The sequence below is a fragment of the Primulina eburnea genome, chromosome 4 (genome assembly GCF_022965805.1).
Source record: "Primulina eburnea isolate SZY01 chromosome 4, ASM2296580v1, whole genome shotgun sequence".
Classification (NCBI taxonomy): domain Eukaryota; kingdom Viridiplantae; phylum Streptophyta; class Magnoliopsida; order Lamiales; family Gesneriaceae; genus Primulina; species Primulina eburnea.
The window spans coordinates 9,245,056-9,264,497 of NC_133104.1; the positions used below are offsets into that span (position 1 = coordinate 9,245,056).

General features: G+C 35.6%; 1 protein-coding gene across 1 annotated transcript; it reads left to right on the forward strand.

Moving 5' to 3' along the window:
- The first annotated feature begins 11,480 nt into the window (after positions 1–11,480).
- LOC140830863 (uncharacterized) lies at positions 11,481–18,265 on the forward strand. Its single transcript, XM_073194395.1, has 8 exons — positions 11,481–11,860; positions 12,892–13,041; positions 13,205–13,339; positions 15,258–15,323; positions 15,622–15,672; positions 16,357–16,473; positions 16,969–17,059; positions 17,758–18,265. The coding sequence occupies exons 1-8, from the start codon at positions 11,663–11,665 to the stop codon at positions 17,928–17,930; spliced, it is 981 nt and encodes a 326-aa protein (XP_073050496.1). The 5' UTR covers positions 11,481–11,662; the 3' UTR covers positions 17,931–18,265.
- Positions 18,266–19,442: the final 1,177 nt, after the last annotated feature.

Here is a 19,442-nt window from a genome sequence, read left to right on the forward strand (position 1 = left end):
TACATTTATAAAGGAATAAAATTTAACTCCCACAATGAATATGTTGTCAGACAAATGTAAAGTTCGATTTAAGAACTCTGATAGCTCAAGTTCATCAACATATGTATGAGCGGTTCGACTCCATGAGTGGCAAGTTGCAAGAAATCTTAGAATACATGCAGTGCGGTAATGACAAAAAGGGGAAAGTCGACCTCAAGAAGCTTGAAGAGCACAAACGGCAAGCTAAAAAGGCCAAGTATGAAGAGTCAAAGCACAATGACGAAAGAAGGAAAATAGAAGAAGAAGAAGAAGAAGAAAGAAGAAAGAAGAAAGAAGAAAGAAGAAAGAAGAAAAAGAGATGGTGGTGGTAGCAGCAGCTCGGATTTTAGAAGATAAGTTTTTCTAAAAAAAATATTTTGTAGGTGTATTAGGAGTTTTAAATTGTTTGCACTTGTTGTACATAATTAAATTTATTATTTCATTTCTATCATTTTCAGTCATTTTCATATATTACATTGTATAAACTTTCAACTTGGTTTTTTCATCATTAAAAAAGAGAAAATTTTCAGAATATATATTTTATCTTATGTTTTTGTGATTGAAAAATAACAGCTTTGAGTTGTTACAGGAAACCAGTCGCTATTTTTTTTTCAAGTTTTTGATCGCCGATGCAAATTCTAGTCGCTCTAGTGTTCTACTCATTACTAGCTGCAGACCATCTACTTTTTGACTGTTATGTATTAAATTCAATTCGTTTTATTCACCCACCGGTTAGAGTTGGGAAAATCGTAAGAAGCGTTATTTCAAACCGCTCAGAGATTATCAGTTTCAGTAATAGTACATTATCAACTTCCAGTGTGACATAAATTTCCCAAAGTGACTTAATTCAAATTATTTTTCAAAGGCTAGGAGCTACAAGACGATAAAGTAAGCCATTTAATTAAATTTATTACAATATATAATTCTTTTAGAGATAAGTTTATTCAGTCAGAAAATAGTACAAGTGATCGTTGATAAGAATAGCCGATCGTTGAAGCTTCCCAACATAAAATTTCAAAAACGCCAACAAAGTTTGAGAAACTAGAACAAGAAAAAAGGTATGAAAACCAATTTAAATATGTTGATTCAGACTCAAAGAATTTCTTCAAGAATTTCTCCTGTTATGATCTGCATCATCAAGATTTATGAGAACTTGTAAGCAATCAAAACACTTATTGCTGACTTAGCGTACGCTTATCTTAATACATCAGATCATCCAATGATCATTTTTTTATAGATATATCCAACTTAAAAGCATCAAGTCTGACCGTTGAAGTTTTATATTTGTTGTTTGGGGAACCCAAGGTTCTTAAATTTCTAGAGTTATAAAATGATCACTAAGAGTTTTTAGTTAAGCAGTGATAAGTTCTAACCGAAGTAGGTTGTTACGTTGTAAAACTAATGTTTTTAGTGAAAATGTTTTTAAATGGAAGAAGGGGTGACATATAAGATTTATTGAAACTTCTACTGCTAAATTACTACTGTTTAACCATTGCCCTCATCAAATCGTGTAACATCATAAAAATGCTGAAAGAACGCAAGGTCCTTGGGCATCCAGTGCACCACCAACCCTAATCCACTCAGTCCTCAGCACCTCCAGCCTCCTCATCAACAAAATGTTCACCTGCATCAATAACACCTAGTGAGTCTAAAGACTCAACACACCTGAACCGTTATACAAAAAGTACATATACATATCATGCATCAGTTAAAAGTACTATAAACAAAATAACTTTCATGAACTTCAAAAGCATGAACATAAACATAAACATATTCATATCAAATCATGTCATATCGTATCATCGTATACGTATTCAGTTTTTCTTATTGAATTCAGATAATTAGTTATGACTTTCGTATTAGCTCTAGGTTGATAATCCATCTATGTATAACCGCGATATCGGGCGACAGGGACATCAACAATAGTTTTATCCGTATACTGAGCCTTGGCCTTACATGTTCGTGTTCGTAGTCGTATTAGTCACAACCAACTCACCTCTTTCAAAAACATGTCGTCGTATTCTTCACTTGTAAAATTCACGCATATACATATATTTTAATAAATCAGGCATGCATCATATTTTCCAGCATTATCATAAAAATTCATATTCATAGTTCACATAACATTTTAAATATGATTTTTTCAGTTATCAGGGCACTATCAGGACTGCAACCAACTGTAAACCATAGTTCAAAGACTTATAACCTGTAGTGCCCAAATTCAGTACACGTATAACCCATGCATTTAATTAATCATTAAAGTATTTATTGAATTTTAAAATGAGTCTTAGTAATGCATGATTTATTTAAGCATTATTTTAAATTAATTATGTTTATGTGATGCACGTTAAAATGTTTTTTTTCGAGTTTCATGTTTCAGGCGATTATTCGAGGCGGGATCGAGGAAAAGACCGGGGACGATTCTTCGCAAATTAAAATGCGGTATTTTTTATTATTATTTTAAAAGCTAGGAAGGGGCATTTTAAATAATTCATTTAGTTTAGCATTTAAAGCCTTATTTATGTGTTTAGTGATTTAAGAGTTTAAAACTTTTAAAATTAGCATTTTTGTGTGCGTTATTTTAATTGAGGGATTTTATTAAAGTTTAAAGAATGTTATTATTTTAATTAGTTGTTAATTATTTAATTAAGCAATAATTCCCCTAATTTAACTACACAACGCACGCACACACACATGTTTACACACACTAAAACTCACGCTAACACACACATCACACACACATTCAGTTTTCATAATTTTAAAAGAACAAAACCTAGGGTTCCTCCTACTTTAGGGAAGCCGCCTCTCCTTCTGGAAATTTCAGCAAGTTTTGATCGATTTTATTGCAAGAAAATCGCGTCACGTTCGTCTCGGATCAACCTCGCTTCTATCTCCGCTTCGGTGACGCCGTTTTGGTAACGTTTGATATAAAAAAGGCACGTATAATCTCTCTTTTCTGCGTCGATCATGTCATAGTATGTTTTGCCTTGTTTTTATGCGTAAAATCTATGTGTGATGTGTAGTAGCTTGAGCAAGAAAGTTATCGATGCGTTTTGCAATAGTTTTTAGATCTAAAATCCCGTTTTTCACTGTATTTTGGGTTACTGCGATTTTTCAGTCAAGAATCTGAGAAAACTTTCACACAAAAATGTATAACTTTTCGATACCTTCGATTTGATATAAAAGTCGAATTATTTGGATAAAAATTGAGTGAGTTATGACATTTTTCGTGGGACTGCTCAAACTGCGACTTTTACGTAAATTGTGTTCTTGAAGTTTATTTGTTGCAGGCTTCTTTGGGGATCGACGGGGGATCGTTGCTGCGTATAGGTATATTGTTATTGATGTGAGAATGGTTATTGAAATTTCGTCTCATGTCGTTAGGCGTTTGGGAGAATGAATAGTCGTTTATAACCGTTTTGTTGTCAAAGATCGTGTTTACGGGTTTATTGTGTACTTGTAATTGTGTGATTGTTTTGGAGACTTTTGGGAGGTTAGGTGGAGTCGAGTCAGTGCCATAGTATCCTAGGACGGGTCTCGAAGCGTTGTTCACTGTCGGTGTGATCGAATTTGGGGAGATTAAGTTTCTAAGTCGTGGAGCACAGTGCACTCGGCGCTCGAGCGGTAATTTCTTACCGCCCGCGCGCCACCCTTTCTGTTGTAGAGTTCATTTTCGTAAGCTCGGCGCCCGAGCGGTAATTTCTTACCGCCCGAGTGCCACTCCTTCAGTTCAGTGTAGGCGTCCAGTAGACCTGGCGCCCGAGCGGTAATATATTACAGCCCGAGCGGTCAAGTTTCACCGCCCGAGCGCCACCCCTTCTGTCCAAATATTTTGTTATTTCTTCTTTTCAAGTTCTAATAGTGAGTTCATGTCTTTTATGGTTGGGAAATGTTCACACGGCATCTTAGAGTTTGTTTCGGGGTTTGATGTCCTGGTTGGTATGATTAAACGAGGTCAAGTCCCGAGTGATCTAGAATGTAATAAGCTATCTATGCACTTCGGTGGTGAGCTCGAGTACCTGCGTCTAAGCTATGCAAGTTAAGTGTTCAAATTCATGTTAGTGTGCAGCAGCGGCCCCAAATGAAATCCAACGAATCCCTCAACGCCAAGTAAGTATGTGAAAGCGGACCGGTTACGGTGGCCGGAAACGCAACGGAAGCATAAAAAATCAAATTTTTAAGGGAAAATTTCGGCCACCATAAGAAGTTGTGCAATATTTACAAAAATCTCAAAAACATACATAGGATGTTTAGAAGTTTTACCTATCAACTAGGTAAATCCCTTCTTGTTTTGCACTAGAAAAACAAGAAGATTTTTCAATGAAAAGTGTAGTGTTCCTCAACAAATTGAAGAACACACAATGGAAGAAAATTGGAGAGAAAATTGGAGGTATGTTTCGGCCATATTGCTTGTAGAATGAGGGAGGAGAATCAAGTCTTGGGGTTGCAAAAAGTTGATACAAAAAGTTGCATGCCAACCAATATTTTATTCAAAAGTATTCCCCAACTCTTCACCTCCCATGCATTCATATAATATAGTTTTCTATCAAATAAAAAACCATAGACTAAATTTAATTATCTCAAACATATTTGAGACAAATTAAATATTACTTGAATTTACTCAAGTCCCACTAGTTAAATAATTATTTTAATTGAGCTCTACTAGACTCAATATTATTTAATTAATCCAACACTTGAATTAATTTAATTATTTGGGCTCTACTAGGCCCACTAGTGTTTAATTAATTCAACACTTGAATTAATTTAATTTAGTCCATAATAATGTTTATGAAAATCACAATTTTCAAAAACATTAGTCACTTGGCCAAATTTTAATTTAGGAACACTTCCATAAATCAAAATTTACATTTCTCTCATAGAAGTCATACTTCTATTTTTCTTTACACTTATAAACACATTTATAAGCCGTTCAACACTTTGAACTATTTTCTCCTTTATAGAAGTCATACTTCTAATTTTCCATTACGCTTATAAACTCCTTTATAAGCCGTTCAACACATTGAACTATTTTACTTCTCATCGGGATTTACTAAGCTAGTACTTGTGTGGCCCTCAATGGTTCATTGATACAACTAGCCGTGGGTTCACATCTCCATGTGATTCGGACTAAACATGTCCTTATATGAGCATACCCCAATTGCTCCATTCTTACTTATCAACTCCTTGATAGTAAGAACGTCAGAACTCAAGTCTGATAGTACCCAACCAATCACGTTAAACGCCTAGCAGCATCGCTTACGTGATTCCCTAGGTATCACATGATAGTGCCTGCAAGAACCATTCAATTATGGTTAGCGTACAGTACGGTCCCTTCAACTCATATATCCCGATCGATTCGACAACCATTGGTTTATCGAGAGTTGTCAATGAATCGATACTATGTGTCATGTCGTAGTTGCATCGATGGTGTAATCTATGAAACACCTTTCATAATTACAACCATACTCTGGCCAGAGATTTCGATCTACATACACATGATAACACATAGGATATCCATACCCGAAGGTAAGCGGTGAATCCCCGACTACAATGCATCGACTCCTATGTGTTTCGACAGAACACCCAACCTTGCCACCTGATGACCCCATGAGAGTCGGTAAACAAGTCAAAGTGTAATTCTAGCACATAGAGTCTCAATGTTGTCCCGGGTCATAAGGACTAATTCTGTACAACCATAAACCAGGACTTTTCCACTCGATAAGTGAGAACCACTTGGAACTAGCTGCATAGATAAAGCCCTTGAATATACAAATAGTAGAAAGAATATGAGATGCTCATATGATGAGTATCATGAAACTCATATTTGTAATACTGTATATTCTAAACGGTTCCTAGTCGATTCAGCCGCCACTAAGAAGGATATAGGCCGCTCGAGTTAGAGACTAGCATGGGTATACAGATAAAGATTTGCCAAAGTAATAATTTCAAATATTATTAAAATAAAGACTGCTTATTCATAGAGTTTCATTGTGAACACTCGGCCAACACTTGGCTCGACGGGCACCTACTCTAACAGTATGTTGACGTGCAAGAAAATATTTTATTTTTGAGGTATGCTAAATGTCTTGTGACCAATTTATGAATGGGTTTGGAAGTCGGTGAACGTGGTCGAGGACCTCTCCACCCTGTTAAATTATGAACGGGTTAGATCGTGGTTGGAAAGCGTTAAATCATGAACGGGGACCAACCAGCCCGTTAAATCATGAACGGGGATCTCGTGTATGTGGCAGTGGATACGTCCCTGTCAGCCCAGTATTGTGTTTTGTTTGATCAGGCGTTTATTATGTATGAGTCACTTGCTTTGAAACATGCCTCTACGCAAAATGAAGTCATGTATGTTTAAGAATGATCAAGTATGCAAGCATGTTTATGAAGGCTTTTAAGTTATGGCACGTCTATGTATGTATTCAAGTCCAAGCTCAGTTCAAATCCAAGCTTCAAGTATGTATGTTCTATTTTAAAGTTGCATGCGATTTTATTATGTTTTACTTGCTATTCTCAGTTTATACGTGTTGAGTCTTTGGACTCACTAGACTTGATCGATGCAGGTGAGGACGTCTATGAGGAGACAGGAGGTGGGGACCAAGGAGCAGGCTTGGACTGAGCGGGAGGCTAGACCCGAGAACCGCCCACGTCATTTTAATATTTTTATGCAAGTTTAAAATACTCTGATTTTATGTTTGATGCGAGATGTTTTGAGCAAGCTTTTCTTTTAATAAGATTTTTATTGTTGAATGGATGATGTAGTGACGACCGTATTAATTTTATTTTCATATTCAAGAAAATTTTTAATTTTTCCGCAAATTTTAAGTAGTACAAGTATGGTACGTTACATAACCAAACCTCATGTGACTCAACTTAAACCATCTATAACCTCATACATGTCGATATAACATGCTGGAACACCCAAAACGAGTCATGCTCACCAAAATCGTTTAAAACACCTACCCTGGACTAGAGCTTAGGCGCTGGTTGTGTAGCGCTCTGGCGCTGGGTAAGCGCCTAGGTGCCATGCACCAGTGCTGCGGCGCTACAAGCACCGAAGCTCAAGCGCTGCAGCGCCACGACACCATGCCCTACGAACAAAAACCAAAATACACCTCGAAGCAAAACTCAACCCTATGCCCGATCCGTTCGGAACAGACCCAAACCGACCTCTCCTAGACCATGACTGACCCCTCCTGACCTACCCTGGCCTTGGCCCTCAGCCACATGCACGTGAACGCATTTGAACCACCCGAACTCCCCCAAAACCGTGCGCCTAAATCATCCCATGAGCCAAACCCGATCAGATACATGCTAGATCTATCCCACACAACACCAAACCCTCATAGTACCATTCCACGGGCCTTAGATACCTTCTGGACGCAGCCAGCATGGACAAAAACCCACCTGTACCCTCCAAGGCTCAAATTGAACCCTAACATCTAAGTAACCTCAAGAATACCAAGAAAAAGTTCGGCCCTCATATGATGTTGTACCAGATTGGTTCGAACTCTTCTAGAGTCCTAGACCTCCCTTGGTTCGTGCCCTCATGGTCCCTAAGTCGACAGCCCCCTTGTAACATAAAAAACGTGAGTCGTAATGCAAGCAAACTCAATATTTAATGTATAAACCATGTAAAACCGATCCAATTCATTAGATCTAACAATTATCATGATAAATAATTCGAAATTACATAGTATGGTGTGAAAAATGAGAAAACGAAGGCATAGGGCGTGCCTTTGCGTTTATACGCTCGAAAAACAACTCAATGATGCGAGAAACGGGCACCGGAGGGACGGGGAAGACCTTGGCTGCATTTTTCCTTGCAAAACCGATCGAAAACCTACTGCTGGAAGGGAGGAGATGGTGCGGCCGAAGTGAAAGGGTGATGGCTAGGCTTTGACTGTTTTTAAAAAATAAAAAAGAGTGTATACTTTGGCGTAGGTTTCTAAAATAGTGAAGTGTAGTGGGCTTGGCCAAAAAATCTACTAACACAAGCTCATTAGGCCCATAATACACACGTAAAATATTTCGTTTTGGTACTTTTTCAAAAATATTATCCGAACCCTCAAAAAGTCCCCAATTTTGCTAAAAATCGCCTACCGATTTAAAAATATAGTTCAATGTGTAAAAATATCTTAAAAGTGCCCATTTTTGAAAATTCATAATAAATACATCATATATTAAATAATAAAGATAATTATTTAATAAAACATTTTTCATCAAACTGCACCCGGTCTCCGTTCCTCGTTCGAGCATCGAATACTGCTAAAAGCCTTATTTTCTGCCGTCAAGTAAACCATGCCATATAATCTTAAAAATCGTGTCGTGATCATGCACTAAATGCATTAGATTAATAAATCAGATATTTTCATAAAACACTAGATTTGCATGCAATCAGGTTACGACGTTCAATTTTCTAAACCTTACATTTATCGCCGAACATCCACAAAAATAATTGTGTTATATTATTACGCACTTTACATTCTCTCAAATCTTATTTGAAGATGTTTCTTGTTAGATGATCAAATATAGTTAATGACTAGTCAAGTCAAACCGTTACGCACTTAATCATTTTTAGTGGTCCAACAAGTCTAGTTATTCAAAAATATTTCGTAATACCCTGTAAACTTGTTAAGAACAATTCAAAGTTCAGAAAATTTTGAAAGATTTTATCAATTACCTTCTAAACTATAATCCGATCTCAACATGTTGCCTATGAGCATTCGCTGCGGTACCCGCGAGAATTACATTGATAAATGAACGAAATTTAACTCCCGCAAAGAAGATGTCATCGGAGAGACGAGATGTGATGAGTTATCTATTTTGTTCTTATTTGGATTTATTTGTAGAGGGTAGTGATTGATGTTACGAGAAAATATGAATATATAATTGACTATCAATGGGTTTGTTTTAATTATTACACATAAGATAAATATATGCAATGCTTTTCTTTTAAAATATAAAACACCTAAATTAATCTATGATAGAGATGACAATTGATCGGATTTGATTAAGATTCTATTTCGTCTCCATCCCTTTTTATTATATTCATCATCTCCATCGATTATTCAATTTCATCTTTATCCGCATTCGTGTCATAGAGTCGAATATTCATAACATACCCAAATATCATATTATCACATATAATTTATTTTCTTAAATTTGAATTATTTCGACAAAACTATGAATATTTACTAAATTGTTGAGAACAATAAAAAAAAATATAAAAGTTATCAACTAAATATTATAGAAAAATAACAAAATATTTGAAACAATCTATCCTAACAACATTATTTTACAAAATTAACTCTATACTAATACTTTTTCGGTTCCAACAAAATAATATCATTCAACAAAAGTATATTAAAATTAAAATTATAATCAAAAAATAATATATATAAATAATGCCAAAAACTTGTGTGAGACGGTCTCAAGAGTCATATTTTGTGATACGTATATCTTATTTGGGTCGTCCATTAAAAATATTACTTTTTATGCTAAGAGTATTATTTTTTTATTGTGAATATCGGTAAGGTTGCCCTGTCTCAAAGATAAAGATTCGTGAGACCATCTCACAAAAGACATACTCATAGATAATTGGATATTCAAGTTGGGTATGAGTTGGATTTTTTAAGATCGATCTCCATTTTCATACCCGAAAATCCTCATATTTGATTACCCAATTATGTAATCGAATAAAAAATCCTCTTCATAATCAAGTTCATTCGGGGTCAGATATCCAATTCTTCATCTGATAAATTGTCATCCCTAATCTCTTACAGAATTTATGAAAAATATTACTTTTAATATTAATCGAGTCGGCGACGGGTTTTTATTAAAAATAATTTAATTTTTAAAATTAATTTCAAAAATACTTTTAAAAAAAAAACATTTGCAAAACTACCTCAATCCGCGCTTACGAAGCGCGGACGCTGCTCACGTGGCGCAGCGTCCGTGCTTCGTAAGCGCGGACGCTGCAAACGTGGAGCAGCGTCCGTGCTTACGAAGCACGGATGGTGCTTGCTACGGAATTTAGCGACGGACTATATATAGACCCGTCGCTAAAATTGAATCAGCGACGGTTCTAAAACACCGTCGCTAAATATGAATCGGCGACGGTTGCCTTTGCGACGGTTTAAAAACCGTCGCTCAGTGTAGCAACGGTTTAAAAACCGTCGCTCATTGACCTTACAGCCAGCATGCAATGTGCGCACTGCGAAAAACCATTTTTGTTGTAGTGAAGATATTGAAAAAAAACAGACAAAAATTAATCACGAAATAAGTTTTTTCAGATACTTTTACTAGGGGTTGGTACGGTACGGGGTATACCGTACTACGGTACCGTATACTGTACCGAAAATATCGGTACAGAATTTTTCCATACCGATACCGATACTGCGGTATATCGAATTTTCAGTATGAAAAAAGTTCATACCGGTACCGTACCGACACCGAAAATTTTGTCAAAATACCGAAAAAATGCCGGTATACCGAAAAAATTTTCGCTATACAGACATTTTTTCGGTATACCGAACTTAAATTTAAAAAATAATAATAATAAAAAATTATTTTCGGTATTTCAGTATATACCGAAATACGGAAAAAAAATATTTCGTACCGATACCGATAACGAAAATCCGAAATTTTCGGTATCCCGATTTTTCGGTAAGTTCGGTATTTTTTTCGACACGATATTTCGGTATTTCGGTATTTTTTCCCACCCCTAACTTCTACTATTCAACCTGGTTTTTTCAGTGAGTCAGAGATGACTGACTTTGGTTTGTTTAGGCAGCAGGATTTTCGACAAAGACGGAGTGTGAAAATCCTGCTGACTTATAAATTATAGTCTATTTTTTTATGAATAATATTAAATGTACCACCAATATATTGTTAGAACGATATTTATAATTATTATATCACGAGATTTTACTATTATATCATAAGATTTTACTGTTATATTGCGAGATTTTGTATTCAATATATCAGCCTAGACAGTCATCCCCGACTCACTGAAAAAACCAGGTTGAATAGTAGAAGTTCCTGAAAAAACTTATTTCGGGATTAATTTTTGTCTGTTTTTTTTTTCAATGTCTTCACTACAACAAAAATGGTTTTTCGCAATGCTGTTGATAATATTATTAGCGTGCAACGTAAGAAATTTCGAACTCTAAACTTAGCGACGGTTTTATCCGTCGCAAAGGTAACCGTCGCCGATTCATATTAAGCGACGGTGTTTTAGAACCGTCGCTGATTCAATTTTAGCGACGGGTCTATATATAGTCCGTCGCTAAATTCCGTCGCAAGCACCATCCGTACTTCGTAAGCACGGACGCTGCTCCACGTTTGCAGCGTGGCGCAGCGTCCGCGCTTCGTAAGCGCGGATTGAGGTAGTCTTGCAAAAGTTTTTTTTTTTTAAAGTATTTTTGAAATTAATTTTAAAAATTAAATTATTTTTAATAAAAACCCAGTCGGCGACGCATAACACCGAAGACGAGCAACCATCTATTGGTGGAGTGGATACTAATACAACAATAAGAGAATTCTCGCAAGAAATCGAAGGCGAATCAAAGAGCGTCTTCGCTTTTTATCATCGTTACTGGAATCTCAGATTTGGGGCTGAGTACAGAGAAGCAAGATGGGTGAGAGAAAAGTTCTCAACAAGTATTACCCCCCGGACTTCGATCCGGCAAAGATTCCGCGGCGGCGGCAGCTCAAAAATCAGCAGATGAAGGTCCGTATGATGTTGCCTATGAGCATTCGCTGCGGTACTTGCGGGAATTACATTTATAAAGGAACGAAATTTAACTCCCGCAAAGAAGATGTCATCGGAGAGGTACGAGATGTGCTGAGTTATATTTAGATTTATTGGTAGAGGGTAGTGATTGATGTTATGATCAAATTCCCGGATGTAGGGTCTTTTGCCAGTTCATGAATTTAGGGTTTTTTTATTTATTCGTTCGTAATTCGATGCAAACATGTGGCATTAGGGTTATTACTGATGGAGTAAATTTGAAAATGTGATCAAGCGTCGTCTTTCAACGTTTAAGCTCAACTTTCCTTTACTTGCTCTAAACGCAACACGTATGGCGAAATCTAAGCTGTTTTTGTGGTACTGTATGTTCAATAAGCCCGTGTAAGTCTATTGTGTTACTGCATATTTCATGTGGGTGTTTGTGTAGACTCATGTTTATATTCCAGTCAATTGTTCTTTCAATGTTTTAATGAATTTTTATATGTTTTTTCTTCAGTTTAGAATTTGACTTACGTGCTATAACATCAGTAGTCCACCATCATACTAGTGCTGCTAAGTATTAGATTGACAGATGCTCCATGCTGTAAACTTTTTCATCCTGTTCTTTCTATGTTATTACATGGACGGAGTATGTCTTTTGTTAGTCGTGTAGGGTGAAAATGTTAAAAGGTGATATTGTTAAAAAGAACCATCAAATTACTTACAAGAAAATGATATGCATTTAGAACTTTCAAAAGAAGTGATTATTCTGTCTCTGCCAGGCCATTGTATGGGTTATTCACTTAGTATAGTGTCTTTGATGTTTGTTATTCATTGTTGGATGGCTTATGGAATTTGGAATCAAGGATGTGAGCCCTCAATTTCTGTGTTTCAGGCTCGTTCTAATATTTATTAAAGTATTTTTGTTGTATGTAGCTAGGAGTTGGTGTAAAGACCCGATAACATTAGGGCTACTACTGTACTACTTTTGGTATAAAGACTAGAATCGCCTCTTCTTTTGGATCTGTAGTTACCTACCCCCCTTTATTCAATTCAGCTAGGTGTTTTTTGTCACTAAATATTGCAGTTTTAACAACACTCTCCCTGACTTGGTTGTATTTATTCATATGCAGACCTACCTGGGAATCCAAATTTTTAGGTTCTATTTTAAATGCACGAAATGCTCAGCTGAAATAACTTACAAGACTGATCCACAGAACTCTGATTATGTTGTTGAATCAGGGGCGACAAGAAATTTTGAACCTTGGCGAGCTGAAGATGAGGTACTCTATTCTTCTTACGTACTTCATACTCGTGTAATTTTCTTATTTTGAGAATGAGGCTGTATTCCTGTTGGAATTGTAGCGAGTTCAACCATATGTTTTACCATGTGATGTGCTTGTATTGTTGCAGTTATGATCTAAAATACATTCTCTCTATATGCAGGCTACGGATGAAGCAACCAAAAAAAGGAATGCTGAAGAGATGGGAGATGCTATGAAATCATTGGAGAATAGAACTCTGGACTCCAAAAGGGAAATGGATATTCTTGCTGCTTTGGATGAAATGAAATCTATGAAGGTATATAATGATTCAAGTGAGATACTTTTGGTATTTGGTTTATCATCTGTTATCAGTACTTCTCTTCTAGTTTCTGAACCATAGATTAAAAACCACGAAAGACGCACTCTTGGACACAGCCCCTGGCTGGGTTGCATGCCTAGAACAAGAATCTAAAGGATAAGGAAGTATCATTAATTTCTTCATGCTCGTTCCATACATAGTTGTTAAAGGCGCGGCTTGCCTCACCTGGGTGCTGGAGTCAACCAGGTGCAGCCCTTGCGGCCTGCATACCCCGTAGGTACGAAACCCTTGGAGCGTAAGTCATGCCTTAAGCACGAAAAGCACCCTTCTTGTGTTTATGTTAAAAAAGGGAAAACAGAGGCTCGCATCTTGTTAAAAAATCGTGGCCTAGCAAGATTTTGACTTTTTGTATGCTGAACAGAGTCGCGGACTTCTTCCTTCCTGAACTCATGTTGCTAGTTCGTTGCACTTGATTTGAAAAGAGTAAAACAAGCCTTAAATGCTTAAAATACTAAATTCTCGATTCCAAAATCACTCTGAATGCTCCTCTTCTACTTTCTAGTGCCTCTATTGATGAAGAAGGGTCTGGTGATTCAGATGATTGATGATTTTGTTTAATTACACTAGGTATTTATTGAAGAAATTTGATTCAATTATCGTTTATTAGTCTTTAGAGTATAAATTTGTTTCTATGTAATAAAAATTATCTCATATATGTTCATCATAAAATACCATGATGGGTGTGTCTTATTTCGATATAATGTGCTCCTAGCCTTGCGCATTTGGTTTCTGGACAAATTACCCTTTATGTTCCTTGCTCCTTGAGTAACCATGGTTCAAATTTGATGCACCTCTGAGCAAATTCAGGCCATCTCCTTCATGATTTATTCTTTAGCTAGATGAATATAAGATCTGTGGGGTAATTGTTCAGAGGTAAAATTTGTGCTATAACTCTTCCTATTGGGTAGAGTGGATCCCATGATCCTGAACATTTCTTACTTGGGATCTGAAATCCCAAGTTTGTCTACGAAGATTGGATCAAATCTCAAGTTTGTCTATTTAGAGTGGATCTGATTGTATTTATGTTTACAATTAATCTCATTTATGTGATATTAATTGATAAAGCTTTATAGGGTTTCTTAACAAAATCATTTGCATTAAAACCCATGGTTATGTATCGAAATCAAGTGAAATCCCATGGTGTATGGAAGAGTGAAAAAGTTGAAATAAGACACCCTTGTATCATAATGCAGACATTTAATTCATTTAGAGCTATCACAGTCGGTTCCACTTTTTGGGGAAGATGACTCGAAGCAATGACAAGAATTTCAACTGGAATTTCTTTCAAAGAGATGGTTCACTAGTAGAATGAAAGACAATTAATTTGACTCATCTAAGTTTACAGTTAAAGCTTTGAATCCTGTTTAATTTTCTGTTTTTTTGAGAATAATCCAAAAAAAACGAGAGTATAGTGTTCCTCTCATGCACTGTTGCTTTATTCGCTGAATACAAATGGGCAGGGGTCCACTGAAAATCCCCCACATCACTGACACTTTTTTAAAATTTGAAATTTATTCTTCGTTGTGATCTGTCTCCCTGAAGGCTCAAGGCTCCTTATAGGTAGAGATTGACAGCTTGCTTGTGAGAGGCAATGCAATAGTAAATAATTTTTGCTTCTATATTAGTGAATATATAATTTTTTCCTTCGTTATCCGAATTTGTGAGATTTATATTTGAGGTTCTAGAATACTATTTTTTACTGCAACTTACTTTGATAATTCAAATGCCTTACCTTACTCTAGCGCTTCTGAAAACTGTTGGGCCTTACTATATGCAGTGTATTATTAATATGAATCACACGTACCCAATTCTGAGTTTTTTACGTTCCTCTTCTGTTTTCTTGTTCCCTTTGCAGTCAAGACATGCAACTGTTAGTGTAGATGCAATGCTTGAAGCTCTTCAACGTTCCAATGAGAAAAAGGTAACTGTCAATAGCTATTTTAGTTTTAAATATCTTGCATGCATTGAATAATGCAATGTAAGTAAGCTACTACCAATCATAACTAAAGAATGCAAATCAAGAATATTGGTTGTGAGTAATAGAACACAAATCTTCTATATTATGGAATTTCAAATTTGGATTTCATTTCTACAGTTTCTTTTGGCTAAAAAACTCCAAAATTTGTAGATCTTTCTGTATTCATCTTTGTTTCTCTTTAGTTCATGGGACACTTTATTCAACCACAACATATATTCATATTATATTGTTTGTTTGATAGGAAAGGATATTGGAAGAGGAGGATGAAGCTCTTATAAAATCAGTATTTAAGGTGAGAACGTGTGGTCCAATTTCTTGGTCTAGTTTGCTCACATTTTTAAAGGCGGACACATGGGCTGCACATGAGAGTTGCCTCATGTGCACTCCAGCAAAAGGCACGCCACAGGTCTTACACCATTGCCGTGATGTTGCCCTCTCCATCGAAAGATGAAAATTTCATGGCTCAATTGATTGATTCAATTTTTAAAAAAGAAACCGACGGCCAATTGGGCCCAGTAATCTAAGCCTGAAGTTTTGGCACAGTTTTATAATTGCAGCATCATCTCGTCTTCCTTATTTTCACTATGCATAAATATTTGGATAAATACATGACAGCAGCCATTCTTTCCCACTCTCGATTTTTTACCATAAATTAATTCCAGCAACATGTTTAATTCCAAGATCACCCTAGCTCTTTCTAATGAACTTTTGGGCTGCATTATTATTTAATATTTTTTGAAATATATCTTTGTTGCATGCATATATAAAATTTAGTATTTTATTATAATTCATTTTATATATGTATATTTAAAAAATTGCTGACTTGTGCGCCTTAGTTCAATAAGGTGCGCTCTCTGCCTTGCGCTTTAAATAACTGTGAGTTGTTTGTTTTTTCTTTGTTTCGTTCCTTTTCTTCCCAATATGTGTTGTTTTGCAGTTTTTTGATACGACTTTCCATATTCCATCGTTGACTTAGGGACAAAGAGAGGCTTCTATCATACGAAGAATTGATGATGAAGATATCAGTGATGACAATGAGGATTTAATACTGTTTTCCTCTGATAATGGGGAAACGTCCACAGGCTTCTCGAAGGTAAAAGTTTCTTTTTGGCTATTTGGTTGAGTTTTGTCTTTCTTGAGGCCTTTTTAGAAACTTTACTGTTCAATCCTTAAATTTATATCCTGCGTGTTTCATTTATTTTCCAGGAAACAAATAACTTGTAGACTATATTTTGCATCCTTTATCCTTATTGCTTGCTGGGATTGTCCCCTTAAGACATGTTTCACTCTATATGATTAAAATGTTACCCTCGCATATGCATTTATAGTGTTCTGATGTGAGAGGGGCTTCTGAAGCATCTAGGATCCTTAATCAGTCATCTTCTCTTTGATCTTTAAATATTCTTTTGACAATAGTCTTGTGATAGAATTACAGTGTTTCAGACTGTCATAATTTGTTTCCTGCTAGTCAGAGGACTTCTTTGAAATCATTATAAATAAGCACATGTATTTATCCTGAGACCTTAATTAGCAGAAGCCTGTTTTTGTTGAATTGTTGATACCGACCTTGTTACTCTTATTGATGCAGAGGAGAAAACAATCCCAAGAACAACCTTCTAATCCAACTCCAACCGATTCTTTAATGACAGCCGGTGCTTTTGAGAACTCCAATAACAAAGGTGTGTACAATTCTATTGTCTTTGAAAATACCGAACTTTTATTTGCTTTATCTTTATTTTTTTCTTGGTGTTGGTTGTGGGAGTTCTGAGATTAGTATCGACATTTTCTCCAATTGCCGTCGCTTGTCCTACAGGTATTGGGGGCTTCACTGTTCGAATTAAGTTCAAATCAATTTAGTCAACACACTAGAAAATGATTTTGCCAATGTCTTTGCCTTTGACCTTTATACTCTACCATTTTGCATTTATGCCCCGGTGCTAGGCTAACCATTTTTCTTCTTAATTGTTTTGGTAGCTTATAAGTTCTCTTATTCAAATTTCTCTTATATTCTTAAAAGATTAAATATAAGTTTATCTTTTGGTATGTGCTAAAGCATTTTTCTTTTCCTCCCCCCCTCCCTTTATTTCCATTTTCCAAGTGTATTTTACAATTTTTTTATTTGACTGCAAAAAATGATTACAAATATGAGTATGTTCAGCTAGAATTCATCGGTACAATTGCTAAATTGTGAATTGGAGTGTTTATATGTCGTCTGGTATATGATTCTTTGATCTTTGATCAGTTTGTGTCGTTTGAGTGGAACCATTTGATCACATGAATAAAGTTCGTCTTTTGATCATTTCCTCGTGAAATTTACGGAAGAAAGTGTTACGTACCGACACACTTCTTAAAACTTCCATGTTGTAACTGTTGACAGAAAAGGGTGACGGTAAAGCTGTTTTCAAATCTTCTTCCATTAGAGTTTCTATCGTCAAGAAAACAGTGGCAGACTCCAAGCCAATGAAGGAAGACGATGCTGTGACAAACGGTGGATTACATTCTCTGTGCCAGCTATATGGAAGTGATGAAGATGATGACGATGGACAATAAGAATAGTTTGCACTTTCTTGTACTTGATTTCATTGGCATTTCTTTGGATCAAGCTGTGGCATTACTCTATCCAACAGTTAAGAGCATGTCTGGTTCTCTTTTCGTGTTTTTTGAGTTTGTGTTTCCCCTTTAAAAAAGGAAAGAAGAAAAGGTTTCCAGCTATAACCATCTATTGGTTTTGCTTTCCCTGGGAGGTGGATGGAAGCTAGAGTAAGCATATAGGGGCAAGTATTGAAAAACAAATACTTTTTTATTTCTTTATTTTTGTTGGATAATGTATCCGAACATGTTCTGAGGTCTACACTTAAGTAAACAAATATTTAGGGTTTTAAAAATCTGCCCCTCCATTCCCTTGTTTTACCTAGAGGACCGTATTGAAATTTTGGATACCGTATATCGTACCGAAAATACCGGTATGAGAAAAATGATACAGTTACCTTACTGATTTTTCGGTATATCAAAAGTCGATATACCGAAAAGTTGGTATGGTATCGGTAAAATATTGTCATACCAAAAATATATATGAAAAAATTTATTTTCTTGTAATTTTAAGGCCAATTATTATCAAAACTAAACAAATCTTTCAAGACAGTCAAAGAGACCAATAAATATATATACAAAACAAATTCATAAATACAATAAATACCAACCGCAAAATGTGCCTCGAGATCTAAGACATCAATAAACAAACACCAATAAACTTCCACCGCAACATGTACGATTTCTTCATCCGCTAGCTTTGCAACAATGTCTGATGTCTTGTGATTTTTGAAATCTGTCAGCTTTCCACAAGTCGAAGATCAGCATCCAGTCCTCTAGCTAGCTATAAGGTTAGGCTAAAGATATTCTATGAGTCGAGTTGTTTCACTAAACTTGGTTTTGACTATTCCAACATGATGAGTCCAAACAGAAGATAAATTATTTATTTTGGTACGGTATCAATATGTTTTATACCAAAAAGATATGTTTTTTAAATTATATATATTATAACGTCCCAAAACTTTAAAGGTCCATGTGAACCACATGCATGCAAGTTATTAAATTTCTTTGGTATTTTAGTAAATTGTTTTAAAGCTTAAAATGCATGTTTATTTCATTAATTATGTGTTTAATTATTTTATGCATGTTATGTATAATTCATGCATGGTAGAATTTATTCCATACATTTTAGAAATTCACGCATTGGGGTTTCTAGGTGCATTTCACGTTCGAACGAGGATCGGAGATCAGAGAATTTTCAAGAAAATTATTTTATTGCACGATTTATTTTTATAAATATATTTAAAGCGTTTTAAGTGTATTTTTCGTAAATGAGGTTTTATTGGGTATTTTTACCCGCATGATTTTATTTTTAACGCTGCACAAATTTTATCGAATCGGTGGACTCTTTAAGGGTTCGGCTAATATTTTCAAAAGCTTTCCAACACGAAATATTTTTCGGGAGTATGATTAGATTTAATGGACCTACTTTTAAGCGTATTAGGCTTAATTAACTTTTTATTATCAAATTTA

Coding starts and splice junctions, on each gene's coding strand:
- LOC140830863 (XM_073194395.1), top strand. CDS start 11,663: ATGGGTGAGAGAAAAGTTCTCAACAAGTATTACCCCCCGGACTTCGAT. Junction 13,042..13,204: donor CTTGGCGAGCTGAAGATGAG/GTACTCTATTCT, acceptor CTCTATATGCAG/GCTACGGATGAAGCAACCAA. Junction 15,673..16,356: donor TTATAAAATCAGTATTTAAG/GTGAGAACGTGT, acceptor TCGTTGACTTAG/GGACAAAGAGAGGCTTCTAT.